The sequence below is a fragment of the Paroedura picta genome, chromosome 2 (assembly GCF_049243985.1).
Source record: "Paroedura picta isolate Pp20150507F chromosome 2, Ppicta_v3.0, whole genome shotgun sequence".
NCBI lineage: Eukaryota > Metazoa > Chordata > Lepidosauria > Squamata > Gekkonidae > Paroedura > Paroedura picta.
The window spans coordinates 171,135,401-171,159,221 of NC_135370.1; the positions used below are offsets into that span (position 1 = coordinate 171,135,401).

The window sequence follows — 23,821 nt, forward strand, 5'->3', positions numbered from 1 at the left end:
CGTTTCCATGTTCAGAAGTCCTTTGGTGCATGGACATTTTAGACCGGGTTCCACCCAATGTGTATGAAGTTGTCTTATTCCAGACCATCCTGGCTGCTCTGTGAAAGGGCATACAGCTTGTCTGCTGACTGGAAAGACCCACCAGGCTGGGGCCAAGGTCAAGAAGTCCCTGATCCTGGTCAAGGCCAATTTTTATCTCTTTGAGGCCAAGGACCTATAGCAGATTTTGGCTGATAGATCTTAATGCTCTTTGGGGAGTATAGGTGGGAAAGATAGAACCATGGAATCATAGAATAATAGAGTTGGAAGGGACCTCCTGGGTTCCCATATGTCAGTTGTGACTTGTCGGATCTTTATTGTTATTATTATACCTGGGCCATTTTTTAAAATAGAAGACCCCCACTTTGCATTTCAGGTCAGCAGCTTCCCCATCTCTGTCCAACTGCTGTCCATTCTCCAGAGCCTCTTGCATTTAGAGCCGTCTCATCGCTCCAGCATGTTACTGTGGGAGTCCTTAGAAATCCTCATCAACAGAGCCATCCTGCTGGCCAATGACAGTAAGTTGTTAGAACCCCGTAACCCATTATGCAGTGCATAACTCTAGGCGCCCCAGCATGTTACTGTGGGAGCCCTTAGAAATCCTCATCAACAGAGCTATCCTGGTAGCCAATGATAGTAAGTTGTAAGCACCCCGTAACCCATGATGCAGTGCATAACTCAAGGCACTCCATCCTGCTGTAACCCATGGTGCAGTGCGTAATGCAAGGCAAAGATGACGAGACCCAGGGTCTTTTTCCTCCTCTTAATTTATTCTTGAACGTCTGTTAACTTCTCTGTTAACTTCTCAGAACAAAAGGGCCAGATCCGGCATGGCTCGTTCTTTAAAAAGGCCTTTTCGTGACAGAGGAGAATGTCACCGCAATGTGGCATTTCCCTATGACAGACATCTCGTACAAACTCGTAATTCATCCTAGTCATTTACAATAAGGTGGTATGACCCCGTTTCCTTCTTCCTACCTCAAGCCATGACTAACTGACATGGGGAACCTTCGTCTGATGGAAGGAGAACGCCCTAGCATTAAAGTTCGGGTCCCTCCCGTCTAGTGTCTCCGCTTGAGTTTACTGTCATTCTTGGTGCTTCATGCACACGCCCATTACAAACAAACCTGCTGGGCGTGAAAGAGAAGAACTGGTGACGCCCCAGGCGTCTAAACAAATGCCTTGTTCCTTCCACACTACTGGAGGCAGCTTCCAGTCATCTGAAGCCGCATTCATAGAATGATCTGGGGCCAAGGGACCAAGCCCTATGAAGATAGGTTGAGGGACTTGGGAATGTTCAGCCTGGAGAAAAGGAGGTTGAGAGGGGGCATGATAGCCCTCTTTAAGTATTTGAAAGGTTGTCACTTGGAGGAGGACAGGATGCTGTTTCCGTTGGCTGCAGAGGAAAGGACACGCAATAATGGCTTTAAACTTCAAGTACAATGATATAGGCTAGATATCAGGAAAAAGTTTTTCACAGTCAGAGTAGTTCAGCAGTGGAATAGGTTGCCTAAGGAGGTGGCGAGCTCCCCCTCACTGGCAGTCTTCAAGCAAAGGTTGGATACACACTTTTCTTGGATGCTTTAGGATGCTTTGGGCTGGTCCTGCATTGAGCAGGGGGTTGGACTAGATGGCCTGTATGGCCCCTTCCAACTCTATGAATCTGTGATTCTATGATCATAGAATCATAGAGTTGAAAGGGGCCGTACGGGCCATCTAGTCTAACCCCCTGCTCAATATAGGATCGGCCGTATCAGAATCGGAAATGCCTTAACTCAGGGAGCCTTTTCTACACCACTCGGTTAGCCAAGGAATCCCCCTGCCTATTCCTTAGGACCCCTGCCTGTTGCAGAGGATTCTGGGAGCGAGGCAATGGCATGCTCTTTGTTTGCATAGGGGGCTAGCAAAGGATGTTGAGCCGAATGGTTCACCTGGTATGAGGACGGCCACCTGTAGACCCCTTTCTCAGAAGACCCATGGGTTTCCAGCCCTTTCAATATCCAAACGCCAGTATCAAAACCATGGTATCCAAACGTTCGTCATATTTGTAAAACATTAATTTTAACCAAGGGTTTTCAACCAATGTGCTGAAGTATAGAATCATAGAATCATAGAATCATAGAATCATAGAGTTGGAAGGGGCCATACAGGCCATCTAGTCCAACCCCCTGCTCAACGCAGGATCAGCCCTAAGCATCCTAAAGCATCCAAGAAAAGTGTGTATTCAACCTTTGCTTGAAGACTTCCAGTACATGATATGGAGGCATAAGCCCTTTATTCAGAGGGCTATTGCCTCTGAACAGGGAGGCCATATTTAGTCATTGTGGCCAATCGTCATGGATGGACCTCTCTTCCATTAATATTTCTAATCCCCTTTCTAAATCCACTGAATCAGTGGCTATCATTAGATCCTGTGTCAGGGAGTTCCACAAGTTTTAGTGAGTGAAGACGCCATAAAGAACCTTCCACAACGTTCTTGAGGAAGCAGTCCCCGAAAGTTGTTTTCCTGTTGGTCGGGCTGCGTGTCCTTCCAGGCATCGGATGCATTTAATTATTTGTGCTTTTATTTATTTATATATATTTATATACCGCCCTCCCTGAAAGCTCAGGGCGGTTCACGTGAAACAGACAGAATAAAGATAATCTGACTTCAGCGGTACTCTCACCATTCCGAACCACCCCTTTGCTTTTCTCATCTCTCAGTCCAAGACAACAGCGTAGAAGAAGTGATGGAGAGACTGCTGTCCATCAAGAAGGGCCCAAAGAAACGCAGTCCGGGGCCCAAAAAGCTGGCCAACAAGGTCAACGAGAGCACGCAGACGAGCGAAGACCTGGGGATGCTTTCGGAAGCCAACCAGAACTGCCCTCCAGCCAACCAGAACTGCCCTTCTGGCGTCCCATCCGTTCCAGAGCCACCCCATGCCCCTGAGACCATCACCTCGTCCGAGCTGTCCCTTTGCTCAGCACTGCCAGGGCAAAGCTGCCCTCCGTTGATTGCCCCTCCGCCGCCACCCCCAGCTCCTCCGCTCCCCGGAGCAGCGGCCATGTTGGTACCTCCTCCACCACCTCCACCTCCTCTGCCTGGAGCCATGATCGTTGCTTCAGGCCTCCCTCCACCTCCACCACCTCTTCCTGGCATGACCGGGATCCCACCCCCGCCTCCTCTTCCAGGAATGCCACCGCCGCCTCCCCCTCTCCCTGGCATGGCCGGGATCCCACCGCCACCACCTCTTCCGGGAATGCCACCCCTACCTCCCCCCCTCCCTGGCATGGCCGGGATCCCACCTCTGCCACCTCTTCCGGGAATGCCACCGCCGCCTCCCCCTCTCCCTGGCATGGCCGGGATCCCGCCCCCTCCCCCGCTGCCAGGAATGCCACCCCTACCTCCGCCTCTGCCGGGTGTAGGAGGAGTGCCACCCCCTCCCCCACTGCCTGGCATGGGGGGGATTCCCCCGCCCCCACCTCTAGGGGGCAACATGGAGGAAGTGGTGGTGGCCCAGGTCAGTTCTTCGCTTGGGTATGCCAGACCGTTCCCCAAGAGGGTGAGGATGCCCACGCTCAGGATGAAGAAACTGAACTGGCAGAAGCTCCCCTCCAACGTGGTCAAAGGTGAGTGCACCTCCGTATTCTCTCCCTACACCTACCCCGGTGCTCTTCTCGCTGAGACGAATGCCCATGTAATTCACCAGCACAATTTCAACTGGCATGCAGAAATGTGTTTGTTTATTTAACAGCAGGGGGTTGTGGGTAGGGTTGACAGATCCAGGTTGGAAACTCCTGAAGATTTGAGGATGGTCCCTGAAGAGGACAGGGACTTTAGTGGGGTACAAAGCCCATACAGCTGATTCCTCCAAAACATCCATTTTCTCCAGGGGAACTAATGTCTGTAGTCTGCAGACCAGCTGTAATTTCAAGGGATCCCCAGGTCTCACCTGGAGGCTGGCATCCCTGCATTAGACTTTGATTGTAAGCTCCTCAAGGCAGAGGTACTTTGCAAGCAGGGCTGCCAGCCTCCAGGTTGTGTCGGGAGATCTTCTGGGAATACAACTGAGCTCCAGGTGACAGATCAGCTCACCTGGAGAACATGGCTGCTTTGGAGGATGGACTCTGGGACCCTGGACCCTGCTGAGTCCCCTCCCCTCTGCAAACCCCGCCTTCCTCAGGCTGCACCCCAAAATCTCTAGGGATTTCCCAACCCTATTGGTAAGGCCTTGGGCACATTGAGGTTGCTATATGCATAATATATGAATGAACTGGGAGGGGTAGGTTCCAGTGAAGAAACAGATATAGAATAGTACAGGTGCACTGGAAAACCAATATGGCAATAAAAAATATCCAAGTAGAGTCGTCTCTCTTCAGCAGGGGTGGTCAAACTGCGGCCCTCCAGATGTCCATGGACTACAATTCCCAGGAGCCCCCTGCCAGCGAATCCTGGCAGGGGGCTCCTGGGAATTGTAGTTCATGGACATTTGGAGGGGCGCAGTTTGACTACCCCTGCTCTTCAGTTTCTGTTGTTTTTTAATTCTTACTTCATAAGTAACTTGTACTTGTAACATGTACATACAAGTTACTTGTATGAAGTAAGAATTTAAAAAACAATGAAAACTGAAGAGAGACGACTCTACTTGGATATTTTTTATTGCCATATTGGTTTTCCAGTGCACCTGTACTATTCTATATGCATAATATATGGCATCCAGCAGTGGCTGGACTGTGGTTCTCCAGATGTTCATGGACTACTGTTCCCACGAGCCCTTGCCAGCATGGCCAGTTAGCAGGGGCTCGTGGGAATTGCAGTCCATGAACATCTGGAGGGCCACAGCTTGGCCACCCTTGCGAGAGCAAATGGTTCCATGGCGTCCATTTTTAGAAGCAATTCTTCCGTTTAGGTCCCACAAGATGTTTCACTTCGGAGGGCCACGTTTGTCTGAAAAATGGCCACCACAGCTAGCCAGGGTGTCTTTTATCTTGCAGAAGGCCATTCCATGTGGGCTTCCAACACAAGCAGCGTCGAGGAAGTCATTGAGCCGGATTATTCAAGCATCGAACAGCTGTTTTGCTTCCCGCAAACAAAGCCCAAGGAAAAGGGAGCTGCCCCAGTGAAGATGGAACCCAAAGAGGTACGCAGAGATTCGTTCTATAGTGACACATCCAGCACATTCCGCCCAGGGGTGCCAGTAAAGTTACCTCACAAAGATCTGGTCACCTGGAGTGCTTCAAGGATCTTCTCTAGCAGACCAGGTGGGGACATTTTTCAGATGGTCGGAGGCTGTTTCTTTTGGGTTCTTAGCTAACATGGATATCAGCAGAGAGGACTGGTGATTTCTTCGTTTCATGCATTTTTACCACACCCTCTCCCATGATGGCCGCCATTTTGTCCTCATGTGGCCTCCTTTTGATGGCCGCCTTTTGTCCTTTGAAGAAGTCGGGCTGAAAGGGAGTCTGTGGTCCAAGGTCACTCAGTGTGCTTCATAGCAAGCTGGGATTTGTTTTAAGTTAAGTTTAAGGTAAAGGTAAAGGTATCCCCTGTGCAAGCACCGAGTCATGTCTGACCCTTGGGGTGACGCCCTCCAGCGTTTTCATGGCAGACTCAATACGGGGTGGTTTGCCAGTGCCTTCCCCAGTCATTACCATTTACCCCCCAGCAGCAAGCTGGGTACTCATTTTACTGACCTCGGAAGGATGGAAGGCTGAGTCAACCTTGAGCCGGCTGCTGGGATCGAACTCCCAGCCTCATGGGCAAAGCTTTCAGACGGCTGCCTTACCACTCTGCGCCACAAGAGGCTCCTAAGTTAAGTTTAAGTGTATTAAATTTCTATACCACCGATCCCAGTAGCTGGCTCTGGGCAGCGTACAAAATGAGAAATGCAAATAACAATAAAAATGTCAAATAGAATAGATGGAAAACAGTTAAAACCGTGGTAAAACGGCTTTTAAATAAACTATGAAGATGCTCAAGACATCCAGCGTCTGCACCCTGATGTTCATGGCTCCCTCTGTCTAGATAAAGTCAGACAGTGGTCTGAATCTCCCACAATTGATGGTGAATAATAGCACGTGAGAAAGTTGGGCCCATTTTTCAAATCAGGAGGTACACCATTGGGGCCAAAACTCCAAAATCGCTCCCACTGTTGCCTCCAGAATACAAAGCATATAGAATATAAACTATTTGAGCCTGGATCTCCACAGGTCGAGCTCAACGATCTAATCATCCTGTTTATTTTATGTATCCCTTGTTTAATTCCTTTGAAACCTTTCTTTTCAGTGGGGACCCAGAGCAGCATACACTGTTCTCCTATCCTCCATTGTACTCTCACAACAACCCTGTGAGGCAGATTAGGCTGAGAGAATGTGATTGGCCCCAAATCACCTAGTGAGCTATCGTGGCCCGAGTGGGGATTCGAACCAAGATCTCCCAGATACTAATCCGACTCACACTGGCTCCGTACCATCATGCTTCGCTGGTTTGATCTATCTACACCAGGCTTTCTCAACCAGGGTTTTGTGAAACCCTGGGGTTTCCGAACGGCCCTGCAAGGGTTTCCCAAATGGGTGGGAGTGAATTCATTGTTCATATATTTTCAAAAAATTATTAAACTTAAAATTATTGCATGAAATGACCACATATGGTCATGTTGACACCCCCTCCTCTCAAAATGGCCAATGATGGAGCTGGAGGGGTGGGAAGGGGAGGGGCCCCAGGTGGGGGTGTCCACAGCTGTGCTTCCCAACCATATTCTGCATCATGGTGCCACTTCTTGGGGTTTTCAAAGCCTGATGAATGTTTCAAGGGTTTCTCAACGGTAAAAAAAGTTGGAACGGGCTGGAAATAGATGCCCAGCTGAGTGAGATTTTATTAAGACTAATATAAACTCTTGTTTCCTCCCCCTGCACAGATCACATTCCTGGATTCGAAGAAGAGTCTCAATTTGAACATCTTCTTGAAGCAGTTTAGATGGTAAGATGTCTAAAGCGGACTTTCCGAAAAGCTCTCCTCGAGCCTTCCAAAAGACAGTGCCATTTTGTGCACGGTCTGGGCAAATTTGGGGGAAGAACCCATTAAAAGAAGATCTCTGTAGTAGCGGCAGAGATCTGCGATTTCCAGGGATCACTGGATCAAATGTACATGCCCTAGAAAGCGGTCCCATTCTAGACATGAGCTCTCAACTTCTAGGTTCTGCAAGACCTGGTTCGCCTCTCATTCATTCATTCATTCATTCATTCATTCATTCATTCATTCATTCATTCATTCATTCATTTAGGTTTTAATACCACCATACACCTGTGGGCAGTTTATATAAAACATTGTAGAACATCCTTATCCATTGTTGTTCCTCTATATATTTATGAAACAGCCTAGGGGGTGGGACGTGTCCGGCTGTCCAAATTGGAATAGGGCCAATCAGGGTGCAGCCAGCTTTGCCCTGATTGGCCCTGCCCATGCAGCTCCCGCCCTCTGTCCCTGGACTCTAGCCTCTTTGCTCTCAGACGCCTCAGTGCCTGGAGCCAGCAGCAGGTAAGGGGAGAGGGCCCTGGGCAAAGGGTCGTGGTGAAGGGCTTGGTAACAAGGGCCTCCTGGCCTGCTAGGCTGGGCCTGCTGACGAGGGCCTCCCGGCCTGCTGACTGCCTGCTAAGCAGCTCTGTCTCGGCCCTGCTAACGAGCTGCCCAGCCCCCGCCCGCCCCACTTGATCCGACTGCCAGCTGCGGCCCAAAGCCACCTTAAGCTGCCTGGCCAGGGGCCAGAGGAGTGGACCCTTTCAGGGCCCGTTCTTAGGAAATGGCTTTGAAGCTAGTTTACATATAAGCGTAGATCTCCCAGTTTGGGGGGTATCTCTGTTTCCTATAAAACTCTACCCACTTATCTTTATTCCTTGGACTCCCCTGAGGCAAGGAAGGCACTGCTTCTAGCAAGATTAAATGCCTTTCCCTCGAATACGTCCCATGGCAGGTTTTGCCATATTCCGGAATGGAGGAGGAACCATGGATAAGATTAGTATCAGTATCAGTATTAGTATACTACACAGGGAAGTGGCTCTTAGTCACTCGTGGGCCTGTCCTCCTTAAATTAACCTATTCCTTTTTCAAAGCCAGCTTGGCTAGTGACCATTTCATCGCATCTTGTGGCGGTGAGTTCCTTTGGTCCATCGTGCGGAGCTTGAAGTATTGCTTTGTCCATCTCGCCAATCCAAACAGACTTGGATCCTAGACTCAAGCTTCCCTCCTCCCGTCCTTCTCTCCACACCTTATAAACGCGAACACTTTGATTGCTTCTAATCTGCAGCCTTGTCTTGTCTGCAGCAAAAATGAGGAGGTGGTTGATATGATTCAGAGAGGAGACCGGGCGAAGTTTGACGTGGAGGTTCTCAAGCAGCTGCTGAAACTCCTACCGGAAAAGCTCGAAGTAAGGCATTTTGTCGTTGTTTAAAATTCTCTTCATTCTGTTCTTCTTTGTGTTGTAAGTAGCTACGCAGTTATTCGGCTATGACACTGCTTCTGTCTCCTCGTTAGGAAGAAAACTTGAAATCCTTCAAAGAAGAAAGGGAGAAGCTGGCAAATGCCGACCAGTTCTATCTCCTCCTCCTCGGGGTTCCTAGGTAAACTTCTAAGGGGCTGCACACCTGTTTCTTCTACTACCGTGTTCAATTTGCACACAGTTTACACTATAAATGTCCAAACCGTGGCAGAATGGGCATTGCCCGCTCTCCCCAAAACTTTGTTTTTTTTAAACGGGGCACTGGTGACAAAATATGTGACTAACTGCAACCTAAAGGGACATTTCAGGGCCAGGCCGGAGTTCAGAAACAGGTAAGCAGTAACAGTTTTGCAACTTGAGTTGATGGGAAGTGCCAAACAGTTGCGGCCAAATTGCGGCTCTTCAGATGTTCATGGACTGCAATTCCCATGAGCCCCTGCCAGCATGGCCAATTGGCAAGATCTCATGGGAATCTGAGTCCATGAACATCAGGGCAATGTGCATTCTGGGTTCACCTAGCCATCAACCTTTACTCTCCTGTTAGTGTTACAATGGTTTAAAATTCTAACTTGATTGTGGTGCTTGCGGTTAACCTATGCCGGCTGGAGCACGTTCAAAGCAGTACCGTTTTGCAGTTTCGCTCCGCCTGTCTCCTACGTGCCACTGGAATTTCAGTGACACAGCTAGCCCAAAGAGCATTTACCCACTTGCTCGTGAATCTATCTCACAGCATCTCTCCTGATTTTCCATTTTAGCTACGAACTGCGGATTGAGTGCATGCTGATGTGTGAAGAGACCACGGTCGTACTGGAGATGCTACAGCCCAAAGCAGAAACGGTCAGGAGGGCCTGTGAAGGTGTGTGTGTGTGTGTGTGTGTGTGTGTGTGTGCTCACTCTACATGGACCGTAGGCCTGGCCTGGGCCATCTGTGTGTTTAGAATCTCCACATTTGGCTGGCGACAGGAGTGGAAAAAAGCCGTATCTGTTTGGTATGCAGTGTACTAACCCCATCTGCATAGCAACCGTATTCAAAAAGAAGCCTCAGTTAACCCTGGCTGTCTTTGCTGCCTCTCTCTCTGTGGCAGTGAAATAATGATGCATTCTGAATAAATCGCCTGATAAACATGACGGATCTTTCATAAATTCACCATTCTCAATGCTTCAGGAATGATATTAGCAAAGTCCATCGGTCCTCGGGCCATTTTGGGGGTGGTTTTACCCAGTCCTAGCTGAATTTTTCCTCCTCTGGCCTAACACCACTTTGAAAAAGATGCCGTTTCCACTAGAGGGGAGTCAAGGGAGCCTTGCTCTCTTGCTGGGGACTTTGACACACAGAGGATATAATCAGAAAGGTGTTTTCAGTAGGGAATGTACGCGTGACTGCTGCTGAAAAAGACAGCTCCAGGTCTGCCTTTCTCCTCCCTAATGTTTAAGTAGGATTTACCATATCATGATGTTATACTATCCTGGATCTCCCTCCTCTTGCTCCAAGGTGGCCAGATGGAGGATCACAGCATTATAGATGAAGCAGGGGTTGTTTTCTACCAGATGTTGCAGCTGGAAGAGAAAGACTCCGGACACCTGACTGCCATTTTTGGCAGGAGCCCTGTTATTAGCATAACACATAGCTTGACCTTTAGTTCTACAGGATTTCAAACTGCCCCAAAGTTTTCACAGCGCTGAGTGTTTATTGATAAGTGGGTGAACTGCACATAATTTTAACTCCCCGGCTAACTTTGACAGATATACCCCACTAGTGATGCTGAAGATGCTCAAGTTGTAAAAAAAAAAAGTGTAAAAAAATTTTAAAATTTTTTTCCAGATCTCCTCCAAAGCCAACGGCTGCCAGTTTTCTGCCAATTGATCCTCAAAGTTGGAAACTTTTTGAACTATGTAAGTATTCTTCTTTCTGCCATATATCTTTGTTCACGAAGAAGAACCTATCCCGGGCTATATTAAACAATTTAACAATAAATACAAATAAACGTTTCTTATCTCTTCTTATATTTTTATGTGTATAAGCACAACCAGAACGGCCTCTAGATTAAACCGTTTTCAATTTTGTTTTCCTCAGTGGTTGTCCTTCTTTAAATTATATTATATATATATGTGGCCTTTGGCTCTCAGGTTTGGGGAGGTCTGTTCAGAGCACTCTCAACCCCCCCTCCCACCTCACAGGGTGTCTGTTGTGGGGAGAGGAAGGGAAAAGTAATTGTGTAAGCCATTTTGAGGCTCCTTTGGGTAGTGAAAAGCAGGGTATAAAAGAAATCTCTTATTCTTATGCCAAAATGCAAGCATCTAAATTTCCTCAGTGCCTGATGCAGGGGTTGTTCATACCTTTTTCTGATTTGATTTGGTTTCCTTTCTTAGGGAAGTCACACAGGAGACGCCGACGGCTTTAAAATTGGCACCTTGCTCAAGTTAACTGAAACCAAAGCGAACCAAACCCGAATTACTCTACTTCACCACATTTTGGAGGTATTTTACTGCTGTGTCCAAGCGGGAATAGAGCCTCTTGTGGCGCAGAGTGGTAAGGCAGCCATCTGACAGCTTTGCCCATGAGGCTGGGAGTTAAATCCCAGCAACCGGCTCAAGGTGGACTCAGCCTTCCATCCTTCCGAGGTCGGTAAAATGAGTACCCAGCTTGCTGGGGGGTAAACGGTAATGACTGGGGAAGGCACTGGCAAACCACCCCATATTGAGTCTGCCATGAAAACGCTAGAGGGCGTCACCCCAAGGGTCAGACATGACTCGGTGCTTGCACAGGGGATACCTTTACCAAGCGGGAAATTCCACACATATCCTGCGCCTCAATTCACCATTTCAAAATTCTGAGGAAGAGTGCCTGCACTCGAAAGCTCACACCTTGAATAAATCTTTGTAGGTCCTCAAGTGCCAGGGGACTAAAATTTTGTTGTCGAAATTCAGAGTTTAAGTTCAACCCATTTGTTTCCAGGATTAGATCTCAGTGCAGTTCGTTCTGATGTTCAACTCCATTGAAGAAAATATAGCTTAAACTGACTTAACTTTCTCTGGCTTATACATGCATAGTTTAACTAAAAGGCTTGAAAGATGGAAGCATTTATGCTGGGTCTTGGGGAAGGTGGGTTGTATGCATGTCCTGCCTTTTTTGCATAACTGTTTGCTATGAAAAATTATCTCCCATTTGGTAGTTTGATTCCATGGGTCTTTACAAGCACATAAGCCCACTAGCTTCCCTTCATTTCTAAACCAGTTTAACAATGCAGCCCTAACCAGAAATACACCCTCCTAAGTCAATTCACTTAGTAAGGGGCAACTCCACTTGAAAGTCCACTGTAAAAGGCTTTTCTGGGACGGTCTTTTCCCCTTGCTTTCCTAGTAGAGATTTCCTCTCATTGGCTGCTGGCACTTCAGGTACCAGTGGGAGGAAATGGGAGGAGGGACTCAGGTGCTCTGTCATCATCCAAGCAAGCTTACACCACTTCCAGTAAAAAAAAACCCAAGAAGTGACCTGGGGCCACTCTAGAATTAGGCAAACGCTCTATAGTAAAAGCATAATGGGTTTAAACTTCAAGTACACAGTAATGGGTTTGAACTTCAAGTACAGTAATGGGTTTAAACTTCAAGTACAACGATATAGGCTAGATATCAGGGAAAAAAATTTCACAGTCAGAGTAGTTCAGCAGTGGAATAGGCTGCCTAAGGAGGTGGTGAGCTCCCCCTCACTGGCAGTCTTCAAGCAAAGGTTGGATACACACTTCTCTTTGATGCTTTAGGATGCTTTGGGCTGATCCTGCGTTGAGCAGGGGGTTGGACTAGATGGCCTGTATGGCCCCTTCCAACTCTATGATTCTATGATTCATAACAGTACTCACAAACTGCCAGAGCATCCCTTATGTCACTTCTGGGTTTTGTTGGAAGTAACACAGGCATGCTGGCACACCAGGCCTCACCCCTCACTTCCTCCCAGAAGGTTGACACTGCAGCCTGCCAACTCTCTTTCCTAGCAGTGCCAGCCAGCTTGGCCTCAGATGGTATTAAAAGAATTGCCAGGTGCCTTTTAGCTGCTGGCTGGGGAAGGGGGGGGGTGCACATTCTGGAAATTAATGCAGCATGCTGACATTCCCTAAAAGCAGGGGTAGTCAAACTGCGGGCCTCCAGATGTCCATGGACTACAATTCCCAGAAGCCCCTGCCAGCAAATGCTGGCAGGGGCTTCTGGGAATTGTAGTCCATGGACATCTGGAGGCCCGCAGTTTGACTACCCCTGCCCAAAAGTGATGTCAGAACATCGGGGGGGGGGGGGTGCTCAGGCTTTTGGAAAAAAACTCTATGGTAGAATTAGCTTCTGATCATAGAGTTTTGCTCCAAAACCAGAGAGTCACACACACACACAATGTACCAGCATCACTTCCGGGTGACGTCAGCATGTCATGTTAATTTGCAATGGTTATTCCAGTTTGGTTGCAGGGGGGCTGCAGTGCGGGGAGGTATGTCCTAAACACGGGGGACCCCTGCCCAGACCAGTTCATACCAAGGGATCTGGAAACCCTTGGTATGAACCACCCGGACAGTAGTTCCAAAGAGACTAAGAGGAGGCATTTTTTATCGCTGTTCCACTACCTAGTATGCAAACCAGAATAAACAATCTGATATTTTCCCTCCCTCCATGTTTTTACTCCCAGGAAGTGGAAAGGTCTCACACCGACTTGCTGCAGCTTCCCAATGATCTTGAACGTGTTTCAAAAGCTGCTGGGTAAGAATGCATGATGTGTGTGTGTGTGTTGTCTGCTCTAAAGTAGGGTTGCCAGGTCTGGTCTGGGAAATATCTGGAGATTTTGAGGACAGAGCCTGGTGAGGGGAGGGTTTGGAGTGGGGTGGGGTGGGGCCCTCAGCAGAACATAAGGCCCTCAAGTCCACCCTCTGGAGCAGGCATTTTCTCCAGGGAAGCAGCTGATCTTGGCTCCCTGGAGCTCCTTCATAAAAACAGGAGCTCTCCAGGCGCCACCTAGAGGTTCGACTCATTGCCGAAATGATTTGTAGAGATCTTACAGAGGTCCTTGTCCCAAAGTGTAGCGATAGCCTTTAGTTTAAATAGCTTTTAAAAGGGGGATTCAGCACATTCCCTGAGAGGGAACTCAGACTCTCGATCAGTCCCTGTTTCTTTGCGTTGAATATTCCTCAACAAGTCTCTCCTTGTAATTCGGAGTTTCTAGCCCAACATCTAGTTTGGTACATTAATCTCGCCGTCAAATCCACCTTCCAAATTCCATTAAGCCATGCTGATACCAAAGGGCAAAGAACGACGTTTTATTGACCCCTGCTTCATTTGGATAGCTTTCCCCCAATTTTCAAAAAAAGCAGGGCAAGGATTTAAAGGAGATCTTCTTGACAGAGGATTAGAAATGGATCGAAAGTCAGCCTTCTCCCAGATTAATTTCTGTCGAGCTAGAGAAGAGCACAGCTTTACCTTATTCCTAATAAGTTGTGCTGAATACAATAAACTGTCTGGAGATATTTATTGGCGATTGCATGTGGATGATCCAACCGTACATGGATGATCTCTTCATCAAAATTGGGTTTTATCGTTGCATGCTGTCTGCCTAGTACATTTGAATGCATAATGGATGCATATATTTTTCGCCTTTCAAACAGGTTGAGACGAGAGAGTGACAGACGCAACGGCACTTGTGAGCCTCATGATAGTGTGGGAATTCAAACCCCAGTCTCCCAGATCTTTGTGTTCTTATTGATACACGTCACTAATACTCTAGTACCGTGGTCAATAGATCTAGAAGCACTGGATGACATTACAAGTTCTTTAATAGCCTTCAACACCAAGATTAGGGATACCAGTTCCGGGTGGGGAAATCCCTAGAGATTTGGGGATGGTGCCTGGGGAGGACAGGGCAACAGAGTCTGCAGTTTGATAGACACAGGCTAGTATTTCTCCAAAAACACAGTTCTTTATTAAATCCAAACACAACCAAATATTGAACAACAACTAGGGGAGGAACACGAACTTATACACATTTGTGGCAGCCCGCCAAAGACCCTGATTGGTCTTTAACGGGTGCTTCTCATTTGTCTGTAAGTCCATAGCAAACAGAGCCTAGGATTGGCCACAATTCAATTCCTTCGGTAGCATAGTGGTTAGGATTAGCACTGTTGAGGCCACATACATAACAAAACCATCCATTTTCTCTAGGGGAGAACCTCTGTAGTCTGGAGAGGAGCTGTAATTCCAGGGGATCTCCGGGTCCCACCTGGAGGCTGGGACCTCTACTCGAAAATCACCATGCCTGGGGGGAAATCCAGCTTTTTGGAGGACTTTTATATCTTGCAAAGGACTTCAAAAGGGGATTTGTCTTTCACGCATGTCTGTTTCTTTTCCAGCTGATGGGGGAAATGGCATTGGCACAGGGTGTTGTGAGGAGGAAGGGGGAGGATCTGAAACGAACATTCATCCCCTGGGCCTTAGAATGGCCTGCGTCCTTCAACCTGTTTTTATGTCTTAATGAAACAAACATTCATCCCCTGGGCCTTAGAAAGGGCTTGCGTCCTTCAACCTGCTTTTAAGTCTTAATGATAAAGTTGAGTTCTGAAAGTAGAATCCTTTCCATTATCTGCGCATCCAGTTTTCCGGGCCTTCCGAGGAGCCAGCTGTTCTTTATCTGTATAGTTTTACGGCATGTCCTTTCTTTCCCCCCAGAGTCAACCTTGACGTGATACGGTCCGAATCCAGTTCCAATTTAAAGAAACTGCTGAAACTCAAGAAGGACTTGTCAGCCTCGCCGGACGAAGTGAAAGCCCAGTATGAAAAAGCCATTCAGGTCGGCTTAACAGACCAGAGCTCCCACACCGCGTACTTAAACTGTCCAGCATTTTCAATTTCAATTTCAATTTCAATTTCAATTTCAATTTCAATTTTAATTTTTTATTTGACTGACTGACTGACTGACTGACTGACTGACTGACTGACTGACTGACTGACTGACTGACTGACTGACTGACTGACTGACTGACTGACTGACTGACTGACTGACTGACTGACTTCTGTCCCACCACTCCCATTGACCGGTTAACAATTCAGAATAAAACCTCCCACATTAAAACCCATTACAAACCTTCTTACAATGGACATCACAAACCAAGGCCAATTGGTGGAAGGTAACTCTCCCAATCTCCCCATACACACCGATGAATAGCACCTCCGGTGGTGTACAAAGGGAACTGCATAGATCTTATTTAGTGGAGCCCAGATCTTAATAGCTCTAGCCTCAACCGAAGACCTGGTGGAAGATCTCTGTCTTGCAGACTCTGCAGAACTTCGAGAGCTCCATCAGGGCCCTCAGCATTTCTGGGAGCTTATTCCACCAGAATAGGGCTAGGACCGAGAAAGCACTGGCCCTGGATGAGGCCAGGCAAACTTCCCTCGGGCCAGGGACCCCCAATAAATTAGCCCTCGCAGAAGCAGGCAAGCAGGCCATCAGATAAGTGGGGCCCTGAGCATGGATGGCCTTAAAGGTTAATACCACAACCTTGAACCTGACTCGGGTCAACGTAGTCAGCCAGTGCTTTAAAAATCAAAACAAAACACTGACTCTGTCTCTTTCAGGATAGCATAAGTGCAAACCAGAAACTGGAGGAGGAGTTTGAAAATATTGAAAGGAAGAAGGTGGAGCTTGCCACCTACCTCTGTGAGGACCCAAACAAATTGTCTTTGGAAGATGTCTTTGGCACAATGAAGACTTTCCGGGACCTCTTCATCAAGGCATTGAAGGTTGGACTCTGAGCATGTTCGGGAGTGCTATTATAATGATGGGAAGGTCTCATTCTCTGGGATGGTATGTGAAGGCAGCAGAAAGGAGTGGTGAAATCCTGAAGGGGGAGAAAGGGGTTGTGCTACTTAAGGTTGGGAAAAACACAAGAATGTAAGAAGAGCCCTGCTGGTTAAGACCAGTGGTCCATCTAGTCCAGTATCCTGTCTCATAAGTGGCCAACCAGTTCCTCTGGAAGGCCAACTACAGGCCAAGGACTTCCACCAGACCCTGGGATTCAGAGGTTGACTGTCTCTGAACATGAAAGTAGTTCAGAAATGGAAGACCATACTTAGGTCTTGTCAACTGAAAGCCATGGCTTCTTTGATGGGAATCCATCCATCTCCCGTTGTGTCTTCTTCTTACCCTGCTGCCTTCCACTTTTCCTAGCCTTATTCTCATTTCCAGTGAGTCTTGTCTGATTATAAAGTTACCACAGTACAATGGCCTCGGTTTAGTCATTTTAGCTTCTAAAGGTGCATGTTGTGGATGACTGAGAGGGGATCCGATAACCATCTTCAAGTATTTAAAAGGCAGCCATATAGAGGGTGGAATAGAGTTGTTCTCTCTTGCCCCAGAGGGACGGACCAGAACCAATGGGATGAAATTAATGCAAAAGAAATCCCGTCTAAACCTCTGGAAGAAATTCCTGACAGTTAGAGCAGTTCCTCAGTGGAACAGGCTTCCTCGGGAGGTGGTGGGTTCTCCATCTTTGCAGAATTTTAAACAGAGGCTGGAGAGCCATCTGACAAAGAGGCTGATTCTGTGAAGGTTCAAGGGCGTGGCAGGTGACAGTGGATGAGCGAGAGGGTTGTGAGTGTCCTTCATAGTGCAGGGGGTTGTACTAGATGACCCAGGAGGTCCCTTCCAACTCTATGTTTCTATGACTCTGTGATACTAGGAAGCAAATGCAGATTCTGAGACACTTAAGTAGTTAAAAAGCAAGTATAAAACCCAGATCCTCTTCTTCTGAGTTTTGAGGCAACAGCCAAGAAAACCGGTAGATATGGCTGATTCACTGACAACGGGGCCGAACGTGGGATAAAAGGGCAAGTGGGAGAGCCGTCCAGATTGATCTAAGCTCCCTAAAAGAAGGGACTAGGATATAAAGTACTAGATAGTGACTGCCATGATTATCCTTTCACATTCTTGCCTTATCCTGGAAACGCTTCCGAAGCGGCTTGCTGCTACATTATTAAAAATGCTCTGACAATAAAAAACGAGCAGCACACAAAAAGCCACCCAGCTCAAACAGAACGACTGCGGATGTACCAATCCGAAAGCCATTGCCACCTGCCCCCCTTTCCCATCCACAGGAAAACAAGGACCGAAAAGAACAAGCCGCAAAGGCCGAGAAGCGGAAGAAGCAGCTGGTGGAGGAAGAGGCAAAGAGGCAGAAAGGGGAAAACGGGAAGATCAGTGAGTATCCGCAAGTCTGACTTGAGCTTACGTGCACGTAGCCACAATGGCCATTGTTGTCAAGGCCATTCCCTGCTTGCTCTGGTGCCTTGGCACCTTTTTGGAACACCTGGGCTTGATCTCACAGTCCCGGTTTGCACAAGCCAGGTCCCGCAACCACGGTGCAAAGTCTCGCCCCCAGATAAACGGAGGCAGGGCACCCAGAGATCTGGCACGAAACCTCATTGCAAGATGCGGCAAGGACTTGGAAGAGCCAAGCAGCAGGCAGCCAAGAGGGAAAACTAGGAGACACATTCCAGTTGACGTCCCCAGAGGGGTGCAGAACGGTTGCTCCTTTTCGGCCTCTTCCCAGAAAGGATAACCACCTTCATTTGGGGCCGTAACAAGGCTGGATGTGAACCAGGTGCTTGTAATGGCTCGGATCAGCTGGGATGTTTCAGCGAATTGAATGGATTTCCACCCACGGAGATCAGCTTTCTCGCTGCCAGGCTCTTGCTGTGGGGACAGTCTCCTGTCCCCCCAAGATTTGCTGTCCTTACATATTTGAAAGGCTGTCGCTTAGAGGAGAGCAGGGTGCTACTCCTGCTGGAAGCATAGGAAAGGGCTCAAAGTAACGGGTTTAAACTATGGGTGGAAAAGGACAACAAAAAATTGGGAATATTGTTTTTTTACAGTAATTTTTTTACAGCAAGGGTAGTGTGGTGAACAGGTGGTGAGCTCCCCCTCTCTGGCAGTCTTCAAGCAGCGGCTGGACAAATACTTGTTTGGGATGCAGTCAGCTGATCCTGCATTGAGGGAGGGGGGGCCAGATGGCCTGGATGGCCCCTTCCCACTCAAGGATTCTATGAGTCTAGTTCAGCAGTGGAAGGGGCTGCCTAAGGAGGTGGGGAGCTCCCCCTCACTGGCAGTCTTCAAGCAGGGGCTGGACAGATCCTTCTCCTGGATGCTTGAGGCTGATCCTGCCCTGAGCAGGGGGCTGGACTAGATGGCCTGTATGGCCCCTTCCCACTCTAGGATGCTATGAGTCTAGTTCAGCAGTGGGAGGGGCTGCCTAAGGAGGTGGGGAGCTCCCCCTCACTGGCAGTCTTCAAGCAGGGGCTGGACAGATCCTTCTCCTGGATGCTTGAGGCTGATCCTGCATTGAGGGAGGGGGAACCAGATGGCCTGGATGGCCCCTTCCCACTCTAGGATTTTATGAGTCTGGTTCAGCAGTGGAATGGGCTGCCTAAGGAGGTGGGGAGCTCCCCCTCACTGGCAGTCTTCAAGCAGGGGCTGGACAGATCCTTCTCCTGGATGCTTTGAGGCTGATCCTGCATTGAGGGAGGGGGAACCAGATGGCCTGGATGGCCCCTTCCCACTCTAGGATTTTATGAGTCTGGTTCAGCAGTGGAAGGGGCTGCCTAAGGAGGTGGTGAGCTCCCCCTCAAAGGCGGTCTTCAAGCAGTGGCTGGACAGATCCTTCTCCTGGATGCTTTGAGGCTGATCCTGCATTGAGGGAGGGGGAACCAGATGGCCTGGATGGCCCCTTCCCACTCTAGGATTTTATGAGTCTGGTTCAGCAGTGGAAGGGGCTGCCTAAGGAGGTGGTGAGCTCCCCCTCAAAGGCGGTCTTCAAGCAGGGGCTGGACAGATCCTTCTCCTGGATGCTTTGAGGCTGATCCTGCATTGAGGGAGGGGGAACCAGATGGCCTGGATGGCCCCTTCCCACTCTAGGATTTTATGAGTCTGGTTCAGCAGTGGAAGGGGCTGCCTAAGGAGGTGGTGAGCTCCCCCTCAAAGGCGGTCTTCAAGCAGGGGCTGGACAGATCCTTCTCCTGGATGCTTTGAGGCTGATCCTGCATTGAGGGAGGGGGAACCAGATGGCCTGGATGGCCCCTTCCCACTCTAGGATTTTATGAGTCTGGTTCAGCAGTGGAAGGGGCTGCCTAAGGAGGTGGTGAGCTCCCCCTCAAAGGCGGTCTTCAAGCAGGGGCTGGACAGATCCTTCTCCTGGATGCTTTGAGGCTGATCCTGCATTGAGGGAGGGGGAACCAGATGGCCTGGATGGCCCCTTCCCACTCTAGGATTTTATGAGTCTGGTTCAGCAGTGGAAGGGGCTGCCTAAGGAGGTGGTGAGCTCCCCCTCAAAGGCGGTCTTCAAGCAGGGGCTGGACAGATCCTTCTCCTGGATGCTTTGAGGCTGATCCTGCATTGAACGAGGGGTGGGACTAGATGGCCTGTGTAGTCCATTCTAACTCTAGGGTTCTATGCAGTAGGAGAGAGTTGTGAACGTGGCCCTCAATGGGTGGAAAGCCTTCTGTCCACAGAAATGCTTCAGTGTCTGGGCTGATTCTATAACCCCAGCAGCAACTGGGAAACCAAGTATGGATTAGATAGAAATAGATCCAGACCAAGTTTAAGGATTCGCGGGGCCCTAGCAGAGCACAGTGGGTGCTCTTACTTCTGTTGCACAAGTAAAGCAGGGCACACCCTTCATCCTCTTCATTTCTTGAACCTTGGCAGGACACGGCAAGCGCAGTGCCCCAGTACCTAAAGGGAACCTTCACACTAAACGTGGCTTGTGGTCCTCATGCATGCTCAATGTGCAGTGCGCATGCTCAGTCACTAACAGAGCATGTGAAGCGCCCTTTTTTCATTCCTGCCGTCTGCAAGCCATATAAGTATGAAGACCCCTCCGCTCAACAATCAGTGTAAAGGCCCCCTAGCATGCTACTAGGATTCTGAACAAACCCAAGTGTACTGTGCGTCTGTTCTTACAAGCATGATCCTCTTGTCAATGCTTGCACTTCCACATGTGGCCATCGGGGGCAGAGTACTGGGCCGGGAACACCAGCCCGGGAACACCAGGCAGTGGAATCTGTCCCCATCTTGGGATCAGCTGACGCTCTCCTCTCTTTCCCGCGACAGTCAAGAAAGGGGCCGTGAAGCAGGAGGAGGTGTGTGTGATCGATGCCTTGCTGGCCGACATCAGGAAGGGCTTCCAGCTGCGGAAAACGGCCCGGAACAAGGCCGAGTCGGATACCCCAGTCAAAACCTCGCCGGGTCAGGCTCCGAAGGGGAGAGAGATCGGTAAGCAAAGCAGACCCGCTAACCTCTGCCTTCCCTTTCTTGGAAGGCAAAAGCTTCTGTCCTCTTCACCTCAAAGGTCTGCTTGTTGGAAAACAAAGGGCACCTGTGATCTATCTGTCCCGTTAGCGTGAGAACTGGGCATGCTGACCTAAGTTGCTTAGAAGGAAGGCAGGGATTGCAGGGATCAGTTTCCCTGGAGGAAATTGCTGGTTTGGAGGATGGATTCTGTGGCATGAGGCTTGTCCCTATCCAAATCGCACCCTCCCCAGCCACCTCCCTGAGCCAGCTTGGTGTAGTGGTTAGGAGTACGGACTTCTAATCTGGCATGCCAGGTTTGATTCTGCACTCCCCCACATGCAGCCAGCTGGGTGGCCTTGGGCTCCCCACAGCACTGATAGAGCTGTTCTGACCGAGCAGTGATATCAGGGCTCTCTCAGCCTCACTCACCCCACAGGGTGTCTGTTGTGGGGAGAGGAAAGGGAAGGCGATTGTAAGCCACTTTGAGACTCCTTCGGATAGAGAAAAGTGGCATATAAGAGCCAACTCTTCTTCTTCTTCAGTGATATCAGGGCTCTCTCAGCCTCCCCTCCCATACAGGGTGTCTGTTGTGGGGAGAGGGAAGGCAAATGGAAGCCACTTTGAGACTCCTTCAGGTAGAGAAAAGTGGCATATAAGAGCCAACTCTTCTTCTTCTTCAGTGATATCAGGGCTCTCTCAGCCTCCCCTCCCATACAGGGTGTCTGTTGTGGGGAGAGGGAAGGCAAATGGAAGCCACTTTAAGACTCCTTCAGGTAGAGAAAAGTGGCACATAAGAACCAACTCTTCTTCTTCTTCAGTGATATCAGGGCTCTCTCAGCCTCCCCTCCCATACAGGGTGTCTGTTGTGGGGAGAGGGAAGGCAAATGGAAGCCACTTTAAGACTCCTTCAGGTAGAGAAAAGTGGCACATAAGAACCAACTCTTCTTCTTCTTCTTCTTCCCCAAAATTCCCTACTTGGAGCCGGCTACCCTAATTTGGGTTGATCCTTCTCGACTTTGTTCCTTTTCAGGCAAAAGCATTCCAACCACCAAAGACCCCGTAAAACCCGAGGCCGGCATGACCTCTCAAAATAATGCCCAGGGACATTTAGAGGAAACAGCTCACCCAGAAGCGACGTCTCCCAGGGAGAATCACAACGTGGCGGCCTCTGACTTACCAGCTTCCCACACGTCCTGCGCTGCTGTCAGAAACGGAGGGTTTTCTCTAGCCCAGCCCAGTGCTGAGAAAAGTGCATTAAATGTTCTGCCGTTGGAGGTAGGCCCTGAATCCACTGGTGGAACAGAGCGAAACCGGAACGTTCTCTCTAGCTCTCAGGACCATGTAGACTATGAAGACTTAGCGTTTTCGCAATCGGGCTCTTTCATAAAGTTCGCCGGCGTTCGTTCCGGCACCTCGGCCTGCTTAACAGGCAAAGGGGATCCTGTTGTTTCAGGAGACCAAACCGGCCGAACTGAGCCAGTCGGATCGCAAAACAACTTGGATTCAAAGGACCAACTGGGGAGTCGTATCGGGAAAGAAAACGGAAAGGAGGAAACGCCGGGAAAGGCGGAAGATCTGACCATTCTTGAGGTAACTCCTGAGGCAACAGAGCTGCCGCCCGGGTCACCAGCAGAGGTGCTGAAAGAGAATGAAGATCCTTCCGTGGACTCCTTGCTGGACACGTCTCAAGAGCGGTCGTTCTCGGAAGAGCCGGTGACCGATTCTTCGTGTTCGGCGACGTTCCCCTCGGAACACCCCCTCGCGGACAAGGACGGCCAAAGAGGTTCGGCGAGGAGAAAGAAGAAGAAGAGGCCCAGCAAAAGCCATTCAGGTAAACCATCTTGATTCCGGTTGGTGAAAGTCAGCAAGATTTTAATATAATGGCTGGAAGGGGAGAACTAGCTTGGGATAGATTCCCTTGCCTCACTGATCACACTCCACAGTGATCAATAGTCGAATGCAATTTACACAAGATTTAGGCGTTTTTACACACACAAAATAACACACTTTAATTTACTTACAATGCATTTTGCAACTGGATTTTACTGTGTGGAATGGAACTTGCAAATGGTCACTGAAGTGAACGTAAGAAGAGCCCTTCTGGATCAGACCTGTGGTCCATCTAATGCTGCATCCTGTCTGACACAGGGGCCAATCAGTTCCTCTGCAGGGCCAGCAACAGGGCAGATAGGCCGAGGCCTTCCTAAGAGCATCAGGAGAGCCCTGCTGGGTCAGACCAGGGTCCATCCAGTCCAGCCTCCTGTCTCACACAGGGGCCAGCCAGTTCCTCTGGAGGGCCAGCAACAGGGCAGAGAGGCCGAGGCCTTCCTAAGGACATCAGGAGAGCCCTGCTGGGTCAGACCAGGGGTCCATCCAGTCCAGCCTCCTGTCTCACACAGGGGCCAGCCAGTTCCTCTGGAGGGCCAGCAACAGGGCAGAGAGGCCGAGGCCTTCCTAAGGACATCAGGAGAGCCCTGCTGGGTCAGACCAGGGGCCCATCCAGTCCAGCCTCCTGTCTCACACAGGGGCCAGCCAGTTCCTCTGGAGGGCCAGCAACAGGGCAGAGAGGCCGAGGCCTTCCTAAGGACATCAGGAGAGCCCTGCTGGGTCAGACCAGGGGTCCATCCAGTCCAGCCTCCTGTCTCACACAGGGGCCAACCAGTTCCTCTGGAGGACCAGCAACAGGGCAGAGAGGCCGAGGCCTTCCTAAGGACATCAGGAGAGCCCTGCTGGGTCAGACCAGGGGTCCATCCAGTCCAGCCTCCTGTCTCACACAGGGGCCAGCCAGTTCCTCTGGAGGGCCAGCAACAGGGCAGAGAGGCCGAGGCCTTCCTAAGGACATCAGGAGAGCCCTGCTGGGTCAGACCAGGGGCCCATCCAGTCCAGCCTCCTGTCTCACACAGGGGGCAACCAATTCTTCTGGAGGGCCAACAACAGGGCACAGAAGCTGAGGCCTTAATAAGAACATCAGAAGAGCCCTGTTGGATGAGACCAGTGACCC

General features: G+C 49.5%; 1 protein-coding gene across 4 annotated transcripts in view; it reads left to right on the forward strand.

The window, feature by feature from the left end:
- Nucleotides 1–23,821, forward strand: part of INF2 (inverted formin 2) — an 89,727-nt gene that overhangs the window by 59,412 nt on the left and 6,494 nt on the right. For all 4 annotated transcript variants that reach the window (XM_077323837.1, XM_077323836.1, XM_077323839.1 and 1 more), the window contains 15 exons: nt 416–557; nt 2,743–3,648; nt 5,014–5,159; nt 6,936–6,997; nt 8,339–8,441; nt 8,549–8,634; nt 9,269–9,369; nt 10,336–10,406; nt 10,884–10,991; nt 13,180–13,250; nt 15,207–15,327; nt 16,113–16,277; nt 17,631–17,733; nt 20,641–20,802; nt 21,851–22,651. In XM_077323837.1, coding sequence (XP_077179952.1) covers nt 416–557; nt 2,743–3,648; nt 5,014–5,159; nt 6,936–6,997; nt 8,339–8,441; nt 8,549–8,634; nt 9,269–9,369; nt 10,336–10,406; nt 10,884–10,991; nt 13,180–13,250; nt 15,207–15,327; nt 16,113–16,277; nt 17,631–17,733; nt 20,641–20,802; nt 21,851–22,651 — 3,148 coding nt within the window. The remainder of the gene's footprint in view (nt 1–415; nt 558–2,742; nt 3,649–5,013; nt 5,160–6,935; nt 6,998–8,338; nt 8,442–8,548; nt 8,635–9,268; nt 9,370–10,335; nt 10,407–10,883; nt 10,992–13,179; nt 13,251–15,206; nt 15,328–16,112; nt 16,278–17,630; nt 17,734–20,640; nt 20,803–21,850; nt 22,652–23,821) is intronic.